The 18823-nt window shown below is 39.9% G+C and overlaps 1 protein-coding gene across 3 annotated transcripts in view; it reads right to left on the minus strand.

Moving 5' to 3' along the window:
* The window catches only part of Scaper (S-phase cyclin A associated protein in the ER), a 438975-nt gene that overhangs the window by 32041 nt on the left and 388111 nt on the right, over nucleotides 1–18823 (minus strand). For all 3 annotated transcript variants that reach the window (XM_023712676.1, XM_023712675.1, XM_023712677.1), the window contains 2 exons: nucleotides 16348–16580; nucleotides 11703–11858 (listed from right to left, as the gene is read on the minus strand). In XM_023712676.1, the coding sequence (XP_023568444.1) occupies nucleotides 11703–11858; nucleotides 16348–16580 (389 nt within the window). The remainder of the gene's footprint in view (nucleotides 1–11702; nucleotides 11859–16347; nucleotides 16581–18823) is intronic.

An 18823-nucleotide genomic window follows, 5' to 3' on the forward strand; every position in this document is an offset into this window, starting at 1 on the left:
AGGCATCACAGAGCAGTGAGTGCAAGAGCAGGAAGGCACAGTGAACACAGTTGCCAAGCATTGACTCACTTCCTTTCTTTCCTAGAAACTATAAACTCCTTCCTGAGATGCCTCCTGCCTTCCTTGCTGCCAGTGTGCTTCAGGTTCCCCTCCTTGCATGCTCTGGCTCCAGGGTGCCTCAGCCCATGAGCTGCACACTTTGTGTGCCTAGTCCTCAGCATGGTGCAGGGCGAGAACATGTCACACTCACAGCTAAGGGGACAGATGGAGGCTTTTTCTCAGGGGCCTGGAAAGAAACTCTGGCTTTTTCTTCTATGGGGTTTGAATCTGAGTACATACAAGGTGTAGAAAGGTGACAAAACCTTGATCCACATAAACCCTCAGGTCCCTTGTGCTGTTCCCAGTGGGCCTTAGGGTTAGGGTTATGAGCTTAGATTTTTCTCAGGAGGGAAGTGGAGAGGGACCACTTGGTGTTCTCTTCAACCTGGCATGATCTGTATGACACTGAGTAGAACTACCCACAGTTATCCACGTGGGATAGCAACTTCTGTTGGTTTTTAACTTGAACCCTGGTTTTCCTCTATGGTCTGTCATCCTTCCAGAGGGAACCTGGGATGGGAGGCAGTCATTAAAGATCTATGCTCACCTCATGTTTTACCTAGGTGCACTTGAGAGACCCCAGGAACTGAATAAGAATGTGCTTGGCAAGTTCCTACTACTTTGTCTCCTTTTAAACATTTCTAACTTATTTTTATGACTATTTTATTCATTTTTAATTTCATATTTTATCAAAGTAGTTTTGTCTACAACCACAGTTAGCATTTATTTCTTGAAGGTATCCTGTTTCTGATGTTGCTAAGAATACAATCATGCAGTTGGACATCTTTGCCTACCTGTTCTTTTTTCCAGCAAGCAGCTCTCTTATGAAATACTGGCATCTCATTCATAAACAGGCTCTGTTGGGTACTTTCATTTTTTTTTTTTTAATGTATTTTAGTACAGGGTCTACAGGGTCTAACTACACAGATCAGACTTGCAGTGATCTTCCTGTTTTCAGCCTACCAAACACTGGGATTACAGGCACATGCCACCATGCCCAGTCTCAGTCATCTCAGCACACCCCAGGGAGAGGGCTAGCACCGCATGCCGGGATATTGAATCCCAGTCTCTGCGTCTGCCTAAGCAGGTGCTTTAGTCCTCTGAGCTATCTGGCCAGCCCTACTGTCACATTTTTTACCTCTTCTCATTCTTACCAGTTTTTCACAGTTGGAAGGGAAACTAGTTTTCTCTTAGTGACATATAAGGCAACTAAGACTTGGGCAGATGTGGTGAGATGCTTTTGGTTACATCAATTTGCTAGCAGTTGAGGCAGAGGATCATGCAGACTTCTGACACTTTACAGGCAGTGCTTTGTCCAGAGACCAAAGAAGAAGTGACTTCTTTTCTCTCTGCTTTCTCTTATATCATGTTTTATGATTAACTCAATACTGTTAAGGTATGTACGTACATACACACATAATCTTGTGTTATACAGGCACATTTTTGACTTACAGAACACAATAAAAGTTTAAGTTGAAGAAGGATATTTATTCGATTACAGGCACATGTGAACCTTTACACAAACTTTGGTGAGCTAATGTCAGTGGGCCCTCACTTCCTTCCATTAAGGCTGGGAGAGTTAGAGGTCAGACCCTAACTAAAGACACGAGTGGAGATTAATGTGTCTGACTTTATTACACAGGTTCCCAAAAGGGGCCTGTGTTTGTTTAAAACTGACTGCCTTTTAGAACCAATGACAAGTCAGAAGGCATTTCTCCCTAAAGCTAATTTCTAATATGCTTTCATAATCTCAGGGACAAGGGACACCACTACTGGTGTGACAAGTTTTACTACTCTGTGGCTCAGAATGCTGACTTCCTTTCCCTACTGCTTGTGCTGCTGTTAAACCAGCAGCATCTTCTCATACAGATATTCAGGGATACAGCACTAGCCTCTAAAACGCTTTGCAAGATTAAACCTTTCCAAGCATTTGTTAAGTGACACACACTCACTATTTCTTCTAAGGAATAAAGGCAAAAAGTAAGTAAATAGAGTATAATTCATTAGAATTGCTCCTGTCTTATACCATTATTTAGTAAAACCCTAATCTGACAGACTACAAAACAACACAGCCTCAGTCTTTGAAAATACTCTCCTAATGAAGTCAGAGTATTGATTAAAATCCATTAGCACTCAGATGTGCAAAAAGTTCAGAAATGCCTATTTTTTTTTTTGAAAAATATTCACTGTAAAGTGGGCCCAGAGAATACAAGGGGGCTAGGAGGACCTGTACATGGTTCCTGGCTTCCTCACAGACTAATGCAGACCTAAAAGGGCTGTAAAGGATGTTTACTTTTGATCCAGCCTAAAATACGGATAATTTGTCCATTAACAGGCTACTGACTCCTGTTGGTCTTAACTGTCAGTTATAATCACTTTAAACCTAAATGTTTATAATATAAGAAAGTCTTATTCATATCAGGCATAAGTTATAGAGTTTTTTTTTTTAAATATATGGAAGATGGGAAAAGTCAGATCTGAAATTCTGTATACTACTCTGTAAGATCTTTTTAATTTTACCAGATTTCTAAGTGTTTTTGTTTGGACTCCAGGACTTCAGATTTTAGCACAATATGTGTTTCTGTTCATTAAAGTTAGATTCCTCAAGAATAACAATAGTACTCCTGCACAGTGCCTAAAAACGCTCTTTGCCTTATAGGAAAATACAGCTGGGCAAAAAACGAGTGATTTGTGTGGACATGAAGCAAATCTCTGGCATTAACACCACTGTATACCATGCCTCGTTGAGCCTGAAAAGAAGGTGAGGTAGTTCCTGACTCTATAATCCCTTCCATGTACTTCTGACTTATTTTGTGTCAATTTGGTCCCAATTTCTAGGTTGCTAAAATTCAGTCTGATCTTCTATAGTGCTGGTAATCTTCTAGCCTGCTCTCCTAGTTCCTTGGGCTTTTGGCTTTGCTCATGCCTTCAGCTCTGGGACCCCTGAGGCATCTTGTAAGAACATCCCACATAAGTCCCTGAAACTGCAGAGCTGCAGTACAGTCTGCACAGTGTCAAAGTGAATGGGATGAAATTACTGTCTTTTTCTATGATGGCTGAAAATCTCACACATAAGAAAAGTGAACCATTTCTTAGCAGATCTCCAGTTTTTGGTTCTTATATTCTGGACATTCCAAGAAAACCCACCTGTGTCCAGTGATATCCTCACACAGCAGGCCTTGTGGGAGCTTGTGTAAAAGCCAAGTTACTGTGTTCCAGGAACAATGAGCTCCTGTGACATTCGAGATCATGAAAGACCAGGCCCCTATTCCAGAGAAGGGCACCAACCAGTAAGGGTAGGGGAATGTATCAGTTTCCTACTGATGCTAGAATAACTTACCAAAAGTTAGTGGCCCACAACAATGTAGATTCATTATCTTATGGTCTGTAGGTTAGAAAATGAAATGATTTCACTGGGTAAACCTAGGTATCATAGACCTGTGATGAAGGGGAGAAGCTGTTTCCTTGCCTTTGCTAGCTTCCCAAGTGCATGCGTACATTGGCTTTCAGCCTGTACTCCATGTCCAAAGCCAGAAGCTGATCATCTTCAAATTTCTCCTTAACACTGACTTTCCTGCCTCCCTCTACTTATGAGGACCCTTGTGATGACTTGGACATGCCTATAAATCCAAGACAATTCTCTCATCTTAGGATCCACCTGAAAAGTCCCTTCTGCCATGTAATATACACAGGTGCAGGGGATGAAAATATAGACATCTTTGGAGGCATATTATTCTGGCTACCACTGTGAGCTCGCTCACTCATTCATTCATTCATTCATTCATTCATTCAACAGATATTTATGGACAGCAAACCTTTTCTAGGCCCTGGGGTTCAGCAATAAAACCTATGCCCTTATGCTTGCAGGCTTACATTTTAGTGCCAGAAGACAAATTAGTAAGTATATCATATCAAGTACTGTATATACTATGTCATGTATGATAAATGGTATATAGGGGTAGGGGACATAGGCAGAAATTGAGAAAGTGGGGATCTGTGTGAAGCTTCTTTATGTAGGGTGGTCAGGATCTGACATATTAGTATGTCACATTATTATCTGACATATAAGTTCCTGGTAGAAACAGTGAGTAGGAATTCCAAGAGGAAACGTCTGTCTGTGCCTTGTTATGAATATGACTTGTGCCTTAACCTTACTTGCCTGGCTTGGTTTACTTTTTTCCAACCTTATTCTTTTGTGTGAATTTTCTTTTTCAAATTAAAACAATGTGCATTGTTGTATGATCATCTCAGATCATTTTTGGAACTGGGGTTTAAGTCAGCATGACTAATGTATCAGCCCCCATTTGTCTCTGCCATGTCTAACCCTGTAAAAGAAAAATTATCAATTTATTATTAAATATGAACAAGTCGGCTCTGAAAAGCTAACAAAACTGCCATAGGTCACAGAACTTGGAGAGAAGGAACGGAACAGACACCTTCTGATGCTGTATATATGGGCTGGCTTTTCATGCTCGGGACTAAATACCTGACATACGCAACTTAAAGGAGGAAGGGTTTACAAGTTTTTCACTTACTGTTTCTGAAGGTTGCCTGGTATGGTGGCATATGCCTATAATCCTAGCAGTCTGAAGGCTGAGGTAGGGGGATTCCTACAAGTTCAAGACCAGCCTGAGCTGCATAGTGGGCCCAAGGCCAGCCTGAACTGTCAGGATGGTAGACTTAACTATCACCCCAAACTTGTGCTCCTTGATGTAATACTAAAGCATTTTTTCCTCTTGAGACTCTGCCAACTCAGAGTTCTTGAGCCAGTGGGGCCTAACTGCAAGTGTATCCTGGACGCAGGCTACCTGCAGCCTGACACACCTGTACGATGCATCTGGGACTTCCTTTCACCCTCATTTGCCATGGGAATGGGAAGCCAGTAGAGAGACTGCCCTGAACTCTAGCCATGATGTCGGAGCCACGTCATCTTCCCTATTTCTGCCTATTACTGAGCATACTGGTGGGCACTCATTTTTAACTGTACCAACAAAATGGTCCTCTTTCTGTCCTTGTAAGTCAACAAGGGCTTTCTATAAGCTGGGGTGGGGGGTGTCTTTTAGAAATCTGTTCATTTGCACACGATCAGTTGTGAGTGCAGAAACATTCCTGCTCTGATTTCTTCCCATACAGATAGTTACTCCTCCTTGTCATTTCAGGGGTGCTGAAGCTGTGTGGACAGCATGAGCAGGACTGCTGAATGCTTTGGGGGAGAACACACAGCACACTCAATTCAGGGCTCATGCAGGTGCTTAGCTCAGTTCTACTTGCCTGGGTTATGATATTCACTGAGTGGCCCACCTCCCAATCCCAGTGAGTCTTTTGCCCAGCTTCTGGCAGTAAAAAGATTTGGGAGTTAGTAGAAAGGATGCCAAGAGATAGGGTGAAAATAGCAAATAAGACACTGCAGAGAAAGTAGAAGACAACTGAGTACAGGATAGTGGGAACTTGTTTATCTTGGGGCAGGTTGGAATGTTGTAGGATGTATTTTCAAAAATAACCCACAGCAAAATTTCTGGTCTCACATGCTCCTCCAGGAGCTTCATATTCTCATCAGAGGCCAAATGTATTTCTCCCACCTGTGAAACCTCAGTGAACAGGATACAGTGCAAGTGATACTATGTAACTCCTAAGGCTCAGCCACAACAGTTGCATGGTTTCTACCTGCTTTTCCTCTATAGCAAGGATTGTTCTCAGCACCCAGTACCGTGCTGTGAAGATGCTCAAACTGTCCTGTTCTGTGGCTCTATATAGAAAGACTCCACTGATGCTGGCACCAATCACAGCCATGGAGACAAAAGTGCTCAGATGACTCCAACCTGCAGCCTCCAAGGCTTCCGAAGCCCCAGACAATGCAACAGAGATACCCCATCCTCTCTATGTCATGACAGGATCCCTAACCCACAAAATCAGGGAGATTAGTCAGTGGCTGTTTTCTGCCACTAAAGTTTGGGGTCATTTGTTATACAGCCATCATAGCCGGAACAAGGAAAAGAAAAAGAAAGGCAAATGTAAGGTAGGGAATATAAGAGTAATATGAGGAAGAATGGGATTGGATAGTGTGTGTCATCAAGGGACAAGCAAGAACGGCAGGAGGGAGACAGTTTAGTTTGGTGTAAGGAGAGACACTGTAAGCATCAAAAGTTATCAGTGATAGAACAGGCTTCCTAGTGAGTAGTAAGCTCTCTGTCACTGGATATATTCAAACAGAAACTGGTAGGATTACTAAGAGTTAATGGAGACTTAGATAACCTTCAGTGAGCAGAAAGTGGCAACATCTTAGGTCTGAAGTATGGGAGAAATGGACAGAGAAGACACAGTCTGGAGCTGATGTCTGAGAAACCAGCAAGGGACAGTGTGGTTTCCTTCTGGCCCTCTTGTCTCTTGTCCAGATGATCACTAGCACTCTTCCCACTCGCCACCACCTCTCTAACATATCCTTCACACAGTGCCTGCTTAATGCTCCCACATATGGCTCCTAACAGATCACTTCCATACCCTATGTCTTTTAATGCCACTACTGCCACTACCAACCACATCTCAGCAAATCATTTTATGTAGCTCCAAAGTATTTTTACATTTGTGATCTCATTTGAACTTCATGATGACCTTGGAGGCCTTAAAGTCACCATCATACACATTCCAAAGTTCAGTATAAGCATGCTTCCTATTTTTCTGGTTCGATATCTTTACTTACGCTATTTTCTTGGTTAGTCTTCTCAATTCTAAATATCCTAATCCTTTCCACCTTTCAAGGACCAGGTGAAATTCTAGCTGCTCTAGAAAATAAATAATAAAAAAAAAACAACAACTAATCCGTATAACAAGAATATTCTCTTCCCACTAGAATTCCATCGATGGTGATGACAGTACCATCTACTAACCATGTACACGTGTTGGGCCGTATGCTAAGCACTTTTTATGTGTGATATACTACCTTCTTTATCATTCTCTGCATGGACCCCAGACAGTATATATGCATTTTCTCTCTCCTGCTGACTTCACAGGCTCTTGAGGACACAATCCATGTCTGAGTCATTTCTGCTTTCTCCCATGCCTAGCACAGGGCCTGGCACAGAGTAAGTGCTACATAAATATTTGTTCAACAGATGAATGGATAGGCAGGCAGGCAGAATTAAAGTTTACCTTTGCTTGAACAAATGGTTTGGAGGCATCCTTAAGTACTTGAGAAGTACTTCTTTATAGCCACATAATTAATGGGCTAAATTATAAGCCATTCTTATCTTTTTAACACACAGTTTTCCAGACTTTGGCTAGTGTGGTTTATAGATGTGAGAATATGAAACACAAATACATATAAAACAACAAATATCCTTCTCTGTAAAAATATTCTAGAATTCACAACAGTTTTCTCCAACCAATTGTAATTAGCAGGGTTTAGTAAGCTTCTCTCTCTCCCCCAGAGTAGTCATAAGGATCACTGCTTCTTTCACTGTGAGCCCACAGCCTCCTTGTGCTCTTGCCATTGTGCCTGGCACAGTTGTGAACACAGCATGTGACTGTTGATTAGGTGAGGGGCTTATGTTGGTGCAATTCAGAATTGCCCATCGCTGTTTGGATCCTATTAATTCTGCTAAGAGTCAGCACCTTAAGGGGAACTCTAAGCCTTGCCAGTTAAGAAGTTAAGTTGATGCCCTGAGATTTGAAAACTATTTCTTTTTACTTCTTGTAAGTCCAAGAATGGAAAACTGACGAGTAAAGAAACAGACACTTTTGAGAGTGAAGTTCAGTCTGTTCAATTTTGTATGTGGTTAAGAATTATAGTTTGTAAACAATTCCCATATTAAAATAAGATCAATCCACCAAGGGATCACAATTTCACTTTTTACTTAAAGAAATGCAAGTTTGTTGTTCAAAACCAATTCTGATTACAGAGGCCATGGCTAGCACTTTTCTCCCCCACGTTGAAGCAAAGCTTAACAACACCAGTTCTGATACTCAAATTGTCTTTCAGAACACCTAGGGAAAAATTAGAAGATTAGGGCCATAATAGGAGGGTGGTGTGAGGCAGACCTGCTGTAATCACAGCACAAAGGCCTGACCACCGGGGCAGACTCAGAGTGTTTACTCAGAGCAGCACTATCAATTAGTCTGCTTAATTATCTCAGGTTCTGCCAGCTCAAAAGCAATTTTTTAAGGCCTTGCTGGCTGCTCTTTGTCTTTTAGTCTTGCTGGTCACAAAGGGCTGTGAGGACAAGCCTTCTTCGACTCTAGCTATGGCTAGTCTCGGTGGGCAAAACAGGCTTTACATAATTACTCCAGTAAAGCAAACCCACAAGACCTTTCTTCTTAGACATGGTGATGACCTGGTGCAAAATTCTATGCATGTAACAAAATACCTGAGCAGGTCACTGTAGTTCATCATTTAGAAATCTAATTTCCACAAAGAAATAGGGAGCAGTACAACAGTTTGTTAATATGAGAGGTAAACAAATCTGAAATGATAGGAAAAACTCACTGTGCCCTGTGACCTAGTGGTTTCAAAAGGTTGGGAGAACGAAGGCTAAGAGAGGATCAATTAGAGCTCATTTTTCTCACTTTCAAAGTAGCAGTTTATACAGATACTGCTATAATTTCCTAGGTAAATTAAGCCAGGAAACCATCTGGACTACTTTTTCTATAATAATCTGCTTTTGTATTAAGTCTTACTAATAGAAATTTGCTATGTAATTAATTGAAGTTGAAGAAATTATACCAGGGAAAGTGGATTAAAAATTAGTAAAAACCACTGAGTAAATTATCGATTTATTTTAAATCTAGTTACATGTTCACATTGAAACAACTGTATTATATATTCAGATATTTATGTATATTTGGATTACTTAGACAATCTTCTGACTTTCTGATCTCGCATATGAAAAACTGCTTTTCTTTCCTCCTCTGGAGACAATACCACTCAAAAATTTTTAGGTCACAGACCTGTGAGTCATTACGGATTTCTCCCACCTTTCTTTCCCTACATCATAGGTCCTACACTTTCTTCCTCACATTTACTCCAGCTCCTCTTAAAGTCTTTGCCTTTTCTATGTCCTCCACGCAAGAGTCCTTTGGTTAATCCTTCAGAAGTGCTCATTCTACAACAGAAAAATGATCCTTCCTAAACATGGATTCCACAGGTCCAGTCTAGCTCTTGCCTTCTTTTTGAGGCTCCCAGGAACTCACACTCATGGGGCTCATTCGAGGCCTCACCTTCTGCCCTCTCCAGCTACAGTGACATTAATCTGAACAGGACATGAAGTCTTACAGACCCATTTCTCCCAGTGTGGGCTGCCCCAAAACATATCCTGCAGCAAGGATATGGGTGCAAATGGATTATTTGTGGGGAAGCAGGGCAGGGGCAAAGTGGATCAAGGATGTGTTCATGGTCAGGCTACTATCTGGGACCTCAGAGAAGCCATATGGAAATGTCTCTGAACTGTCCTGCTGAGGGCACAAAAGCTTTCATTGTCTGAGGCTACTCCTGGAGACAGCTCCTTGCTCTTTGATAAACAGTTCCTTGTCCAGATAATATCCACTGGAAGAGAAATCCAGGAAGCTGTTGGCAGGTGAACGTCAGGTAGGCACCAATACCATCTGCTGTACCATACAGTGAACTATTATCAACCGGATTTTCCCTCTACTTGTCCTGGATCCTTTGAGGTTCAGCCTATGGAATCAATTTTGACCTCTTCTGGAGTGCATTCTGTGCACACTATCTTTTCAGTAGTACATATGCTGAAGCTATGAGTCTGTAAGTCCCACCCCAAACCAGGGGCAACAGGAGAGTTGGCACCGAGTTGTGCTAACACAAGGCAGGTACTCAGTGAGGGTCTTTGGGAGAAAAGCATGCCTGCTTAGATAGGAGGATCTTGTTTATAATGCAGTTAACTAAGAAAATCTTCAAAGAAATGCAACACATGCTCTCACAGTCTGAGCAGTAAACATTAAGTGTATAGGCGGAATATCATGGTGTAGATATTGGTCTTTATTCAAACCAAGCTTTCCTTAGTGGATTTCCCTAAGAAAATGAGAGGCTATACTAGCTTTTAGACTTCAAGTGACTGAATCAGTGTGCATATGAAAACCATATACTATACAATAACCAAATATAAAAATGCTGATGTTTGTGATGTTCATTTGGCTTTAGGAAAAGCACAGGCACTATAGACTTGAGATGCTGATGGATCTGTAATTCTTTGTACACAAAAGAGCCAGGCCTAGAAAGGGCTCTTGTATGAGGATACCAAAAGGAAGGACATCCATAGGCAGCATGCCAATGTCCCAGACAGAGCCCTGTGACTACTGTCAGCCTCTGTGAAGCAGGGCAGTATCTAATCCTACTTAGGTCACAGGTCCACAAAGTTACCTCCTGAGCTCTCATCTCTTCTTGGGCTTTGTCTATATTTCTAGGTAAAAAAAGATTGACTTGGAAAACTGAATACATGTCATGTTTGCCTTCCCTTACCTATCAGATAGTTAACTGTGACTGCTAGTAAAAACTGGGTAAGGGTGGGGAAAGATGGATGGGTTTAGGATCCTAGCATAATAGATCCGAAATGTTGAGGATGTATGTTCAATTCAGAGAATAGATTCTTTCACCATATCTTTCTCTGTTTTATTTTTATTTTTATTTTTTGCGGAACCAGGGATTGAACTCAGGCCCTTGTGCTTGCCAGGGAAGCGCTTATTCCACTGAGCCATCTCCCTGGCCCCCTAGATTCTTTCTTATGTGAAATATTGTGTACATATTCACTGGCATTCTGTGTACTAAATACAGATGGATCATATTTCTTTAAGAGGCTAGATTTTATGTTTCAATTATTAGTTTTCTTTTAGAAAAGTCCCTAAAACACATGATAGCTGACAAAATACAAACCAAATGCTATTTAGAATTTAATTTTGAGAAGATTATTCTACTGAACATCTTCACTATACTTGAGAGATGCCATGTTTTTATCTGAAACCTACAGTCATTATCATAAGTGACCCTTCCTTGGGGAGGACAGGAGAAAAAAGGTTTATTTTGTTCTTTCTAGAGGACTACTGTTTTTCAGGACAGTCAGGATGACACTGGCTGGGGTCAGCAATCAGGAGGAGTCCCAGGCCTCCAGCTTTAATCATGTCCTTGAGTTATGGTGACTTCCAGGAGCTACTGTTTTTGGATGGCTCCCTACCTTTATTCATTGAGAACTCTGAAAGCAGGGACCCAAGTGAGACTAGGAGACTTGAACTGACGGCAGGTAAACAATGAATGCAATGACTGTGAGGATGTGTTGTTCTGTCTGGTAGGCCTGCTTTGATTAGGCCTTTGTTACGGATAGATGGGCTCAAGGAGAATGAATCACTTCATTCCTGGATCTCAGTGTAAGAGGGATTGGATGAGCTATGAGCTCTCTTGATAGTCAAGTTTATGATAACAAAAAAAAGGCTCTGCAAGAAACATGTGACGTTCAAAAATGAGAAATGTGATACATATCCTAGTATGGAAAACTAATGACAAAGAAAAGACAAAGAGGAATGGGGGCTAAGTGACCACCTGAATTCCTAGGAAATGACCCAAAGATGGGCAAACATGAAGAGATGTTCCATAAGGTAAGTCTTACCTTCTGGTGACAGCAAAACAAAGTGTGCACATTCCATGGAGGAGTCCTGTAGCATGTTGCAAAAACGTGGCCATCTTAGGGTTCTCATCCACTGGGCCTTGCACCGAAAGGAAGCAGCCACATAGTTTGTCAATTAGGCCTATGCTGACCACATAGCTGGAAGCAGGGGAGAAATGTGTGTTATTCATCTGCATGGGCTACAGCATTGTTATGTCCACGGCAAACCTTACATTCAGGCTTGGACCCCTCCAGCAAGTAGACATCATACAGGTTTGAGTAAAGCAGCTCAAATACCAATTTCCTTAGATTTAGCCGTGCATAATAATCACTATTTCTATAATTTAATAAAATGATCACCTGATCAGTCTTCCTTGTCCAAAGAGTCTGACAGTAGGTAAAACAATTTATACACCTCTTCTATACTCTTCAAAAGTAATAACTCTTACAATACTGGGGAACCAAATTAACCAGAATGAAGGGATTTAGAAGATGTATGATGTTACCCAGATCCTCTTGTACAACTTCAACTTCTAATGCCAACAGTAGGTTCCATTTTTAAAAACTCCATCCCCATTAAGAGGGAACATAACAAATACTGAGAATCTAATTGCTTCATGTTATGAAAAGCACCAGTCTCCATGGTTGACAATAACATTTAAGAAGTCACTTTCATCTTTTTGGACCAATAAACAGTTTTCTAAAGCTGTTTATTAAACCTAGCTGAAAATAGTAGCCCTTTTATTAGTCCACAAAGAAGCACTCATTGAAAGATATTTTGGGACTACAAATGACCTTGCAGAAATATCAACCTCAGCTGAGAGATTTTATACAGATTCAGTGCCTACATTTCATGTATGAAAAGGGGAGGACTGAAATAGAGCACTTCTGAACACCAGCATGTTTCGTGTACATTTCAGCAATATGTACAGAAGTGTGAAGATTTCTACTTGTAAATGCATTGTAATCTACATCACGATTCATTTATCAACACATCTTTGTGCAAAAGGAAGGAAAATATGATGAATGATTCATTCTTGGAATCTCTTTCAAATTCACTTTTTAGACACTACAAAATAATGCCTCTGTTTTCCTTTCATATTAGGAAATGCACCTGTCTGGGCTACTAAGCATTTTCTACTGGTTTAAAGTTGGAAAGTATAAAATGATGACCACCAGCCCGTTCTAAGAAAAAGGATAGGTCAGTACATATTAAGGATCTTAATATAATCTGATTTAATAGAATCAGACATTCAAAAACTGGCTTTTACACTGCATAGAACTTTTCAATTTAGAAAGCTTTGCATGAACCATTTCAATGAGTTACCCTGAAAACACCATGAGGAAGCAGACTGAAAGCTTTAGTTTTTGTCTGCCTACCACATTTTCCTCTCCTCCTCTGTGTGGTTCTTAGGGACTGTTAAACATGGTATCCTAAGACCAGTAGTGAGCAAGTGGTGCAGGACAGCTGGAACACTTACCTCCTTGACCAAAATGACTGGTCAGGATGGAGACATAACCTGACGAGGACTATTCTATATGGTGGGGTTAATAACTCCCACAGCAAGAATCTCTTTTCACTGAGCTGTCTAAACAGAAAGACACAATCTGGGGGTTGCTGGTGATCAACTTATTTGTTATATGGAGAACATCTGCTGAAAAATGAATGCAAATGGAATTGAGAATGAAACACAGTCCTCATGGCATACTTTTAGTCTCCAATCTTTTCCCCTCTGCAGAGTCACAGTGCAGGTGTACATTTCTTTAAACTGCTAGTTACCTCTCCATCTTTCTCTCTGACCTAGTTTGCAAATTTATTTGTTGCTAAAACTTCATTGTTTATTCTATATACTTTGTCACAAATTGAATTTTGCTGATTATATGATATGATATATGATATACCCCACGGTACCATATAACATGGGTTTTTGTATGATGCGTTTCCTATAAAATGGTCTAGATTCTACAGACTAAAAATATTTGTTATGATTGAATAATATCCTACTAGTAAAATATTCTTGGAACTTCTAGTTGTTCTCAATATTCAGTGCTATAAACCATGCTGTGATAAACATTTTGTGTATAAATCTTTGCCAGATTTCAGATTATTTTCCATAAGTGAAATTACTGAGTTAAAGAGTACACATACTATTGAGGCCTTGATATGGACAAACATATTACATTCTAAAAACTCTGAATAATTTACAGTCCAATAAGGAGGATCTGAGAAAATCATGTTCAGCCCGTGGGAATTATATTACCACCTCCATGAGACAGAGAAGGAAACTGAGGCTCATGAAAGGCAAAGCTCTAGCTCAGGCAAGAGATCTAGAACATTCAAGGTCTACTGACTCCTACTACCATAAGACTGTCCTTGCCCCTATTCATGCTGTTTCTTTGTGGTATTATTATGTGTGTGGGTGCTTTCTTAAGTCTCAACTTTTAATAAGAATGTAAAATTATTTCTGAGACCATTTCTGAGTCTAAGAGTGACCATACATAGCTTTAAAACCACGAAGTTTCAAGATAAAAATGGTTTAAAAGGTATCAATAATTATGCTTTTGCATATGTTGGTATATTTTATAATAAAGTAATAGTACATTTAAACACTGAAAGAGATATTTTTTGCCTTTTCTATGCTGAAGGAAGAAATGAACAGGATGCATGCCAGGGTCTGGTCCAGCTTCCCTTTGGCTTCACCTTGGAGATGTGGGGCAGAGATCAGCCCTGAACACTGAGTTCAAACCCTTTCCTCTCAATTGAAAAAAATACCCACATGGTAGTAGAGTACAGTGAGATTTCTGGTCAGTTTATACTTGAGAAGGTGAGAAAGCAAGTGTGGAAAAGATTGCATATGCTCTGTATGCAACCCAGGTAGACTCGAGATGGCCTTGTGGTTCTATACACAGGAATCATCAATCCAATTGATAACTAATAATCTATAAGAAAATAACATTTACCAAATGATATTCAAGTCAGAGGAGAACTAGGATAGGTCTGCTATCATCTTTTGTTAACCACATGAGTTAACTGATTTTGCAGTTATCACTACTGTTTTTTCCCATAACATCTTTTCCCTTTGAGGAGGAGGAGGGGGAAGAGGGAGAGAGAGAGGGAGAGAGAGAGAGAGAGAGAGAGAGAGAGAGAGAGAGAGAAAGAGAGAGATGCTGGGGATGAAATACAGGGCTTTAAACATTCTAGGCAAATGTCCTAGGAATGAGACACATTCCCAACCCCTGGATTTGTAACTATGTATGTAACTGTAATAACCTATGTAAAAATGTATGTATTTTCTCTAGGAAGGCCCACTGGAAGTATATTAGAGGCTTAGGGCAGGCCTTCACCTCATCACAGTGGTACATGTGGCTAAGGTGTCTGGATGACAAGAACACAGGGTTGCTACATCACAGCGTAGCCCACGAGAGAAGGCTGGGACACAATGGTACTCATCGGCAGAGAAGGATAGGCTCCACAGTGACCACAGGACACAGGAAAATTGAATGGGATCAGGCAAATGAAAGAAAGGGCAGGGAGGGTAAAAGTCAAGTGCTGTAAGATAAATGGTTGTAGACCCAAAGGGCCTGGTGCTCTTCAGCAATAAATATGCTTGGGGAAAGAGGGCAAACAGATGGAAGGGATAACTGAACAAAGCAATCAAGGGTAAGGAAGACACTGAATGAAGCAACTGTTCTCAAAAAAGCACTACAAGAAGCCAGAGGAAATTTATGAACTGTGAAAGAAACGAATGTAGTAGAGGGCATTCTCTTTTTCCTATTAACCTACCATAAGCTTCAGAGAGCAACAAATTGCATGGATTTGGAGAGCCAGAAATCAGTACAGACCACAGAAGAGTTGATGACTGGTGGAACAGGTAACTGATTAACACCAGATGGAATCCCGCTGGGAAATTAAATGTCCTACCTGATTCAAGATTCTGCAGGGAAAAGGAGTTCAGATGCCAAAGTAGGAGTAAATTTCCCTGGAGAAAAGGAGATCTTGGGAGGAAAGACGGCTGACCTTGAACAGGTGTCAGAAATTGCCACATCTGTGTGGTAGACAGCAAACAGATGTTGGGAGTCCAGCTAGATGTGAGTTCCAGTCACAGCTTTCCTACTTACTTTTATACTTATTTATTGTATAACCTTGGCTGAAACACTTAACCTCTAGGAGCAATTTCCTCATTTATAAAGCCTGAATTAGAAATCCTATACTTGTAAGGCTGCAATGACTCCATTATAATACCTCGCATGTAACAGGTGCTCCATATTTGTTGGCTACTATTGTTGATTAAAGACTGAGCCAAATTTATAACCATGGAAGAACTATGGTGAATTCTCAGATATTCCTTGAGTTAGAGAGAACTGATCTCAAACTGCTGTCAAGAGGGCTGTAAGAGCTCCAACATGACGTATCTCATCATCACATATCTAAATATCAAGAATGGCAGGTGAGCTGGAGGTTGTTTTTCAGTAACATTTTCCTTCTCTCTCCAAAATGTGGTGTATCCTCTGCCAGGAATTTCAGGAGAATGTTATGAGAACCACTGCTCTCATGTAGGCATCAGGGTTTAAACTCTTTTAACATCACTTTTAAGATAAAGAATAATACAAAAAAAGAATAAAGTTTTAAGAAATCTAGCAATTTTACCTGATAAGGTCCTGAACTCGACTGTTAAAAGCATCACCTCGTGAGGGTTTGCTTTTCATTTCCTGTGTTGATATTTTTGGTGTGGTTGGCCGGCTGTTTCCATCTGGTCGATTAGCAATCAGGCAGCCAAAAACCGCAGCAATGACTTTGAGAAGTCCAGTTGTCAGGCCTTCAAAAACTTGTTTATTTGTATTTCTTCCCAAAATAGCATTATTTTCATCTGGAATATAAACCTAAAAGAAAAGAAGCCTACAGTAAATGTGTTTCCATAAAACCACCAAAAATGAACAAAGATGCTTTAGAACATTTCTGGAATCATAAATAATTTTGAAATTCTAGTAGGGATGATGCAGTGGTCAAGGGTGTTGGCTCTGAAGTCAGATGACCACTTCAAAGACCAGCTTGGCCTGACCTTGGGCAGATCACTACTCCTAACCTCCAATTTCATCATCTATAAAGCAGAGGTAATGACAGTACCTATAATACAGCTCATAATTAAATAAGCTCCTGCACATAAAATGCTTATTATCACATACCTAGGTACAGAATAAATACTAATCTATATTAAAATTTTATACTAACTCAGAAAATACATACATTAATAAACTGACATAATTCTTTATTATAACAAATTTTAAAAGCCCAATTCCAAATTCCTCTAGTATGATATATTTGCATTTCTTATTAAAACATGGCAAAAAAGTTGTTTTCCTAGTACAGCAAACAGGGTCACATTCGGCTGTCTCTGTGTACAACTCACAGGAAGTAATGTGGCTAACAGCTGGACTTTGAGCCACAAGCTAGACTTGAGTTCTGACTCTGCAGCTATTTGATCTGAGGGGCTTGAGAAGCTCTATTATCAGCCTTCAGAAATTTCTTTATTAGCATTTCTTCATGGCTACATAGAACAGTACATGCAGCAGATGAGAGACAGAGCACCAAGGGCAGCTAAATGGCCTCATATTTAGGTGTTCCGCAAATCCCCATCCTTTCATCCTCATCTACACTCTTATTTTTTTGAGATAGTTGGTTATTCTAATTCTTAAGGCACAGGCTTTCTGGCATTCTTTCTGGTAGTTTAGTTTTTAGCTTTTAGGTACATTTCAATCATCCGCATTCCAGATTGAAACGTATTTGCTTTCTTTTCCTCCCTGGGCTCTTTCTTTAAGGGCTTATGACTTTATCTATTTACTATAAAATTACTGGGGCATTCAGACAGAAAGGATGTAATATGTAATTTATGTGTTTAATCAGCTATAATTTAAAATTAACTCCAGTAACTTCTCTAGGAATACAACTTTCTTGTTCATTCGCATGCTACCGAAGAATAATTATAAAAAAAAGAATGAGTAACACATTTCTGGGTAATGTCAAGGTTCTTCGTTCATCCAAATATTCATATTCCTTTTTTCAACAATCTTGTACTGCTTTTCATCATGAAATGCTTCCAATAAAACACTATGCATTTATGCAGGTATACTTTGCCATCTTTTATTTATCCCGTATTTTATCCAATTATTTCATATTTTAAGAGAGCAATTCAAATTAAAAAAAGAATTAAAAATGCCTCTGGAAAAAAAATGTCACAGGACTGTCCTGCTACAATGCTGTATGTGGTTAGATTTCTAAATTTCTGTGTAAAAATATGATTGTTTATTCCTATTTTTAAATTTCTTTCATTATTATTTATTTTTTTCTTCACATTCTGTAGGGATTTAAAATTTAACATATCATTAATACTTGATGGAAAATGCCTGTTCCATGTTATGTCTAAGATGTTTGATATTCAGACAGGTTAAGCTCACTTGCCTATGTTATAAGGTAATAATACCATTAGGCTTCTCTTCTGGAGGGTTAACAACTTAAGTTTGCAGACCAAAAATCAGTAAAAAGAAAGGCTGCAAGGATAACCAACATTTTGTCCAACATTTCAAGGTCAGTGAAGACTCAGGACATAGGAGAACCCGTACTGTAACGTCGGGCAACTCAGTGGTGTCCCAAATTTTCTAATCAAGGAGATTATGGGGCCACAGAGGAAAGTGATCGACAATGCAGACTGTGCCTAAGGAGAGTCACATGGAGAGAAAATATTCTCTCAGGCTTTCACAGAGAGAAAATTGGTCAAGCAATGGCCGTGACTCATCCACATGGCTGACACTCACAAAGGATCTACAAACCACGGTACAGGGTTTCAGGGTAAATCTGAGGGAATTTGACTGACCTTGTCAGATACATTAGTTATATTTCTTGTTATATAGGTCTTGCTTTATCTTGGTCTTAACCATCCAGCAGAAAAATATAAAAATGAAGTATAAAAAGTAAAGCCATATTAATATGCTGAGCTGTAAAAGGCTCAAGTCAACAACTTTTGACATTGCCAGTCCTATGATTAACCCACTACTATTATGGACTACTGGACTATATTGGATTATTTTGCTGATTTCATACACCTACAATATTTAAATGGCAATGGAAT

Source organism: Octodon degus, unplaced genomic scaffold (assembly GCF_000260255.1).
Source record: "Octodon degus isolate 3935 unplaced genomic scaffold, OctDeg1.0 scaffold00026, whole genome shotgun sequence".
NCBI classification, from domain to species: domain Eukaryota; kingdom Metazoa; phylum Chordata; class Mammalia; order Rodentia; family Octodontidae; genus Octodon; species Octodon degus.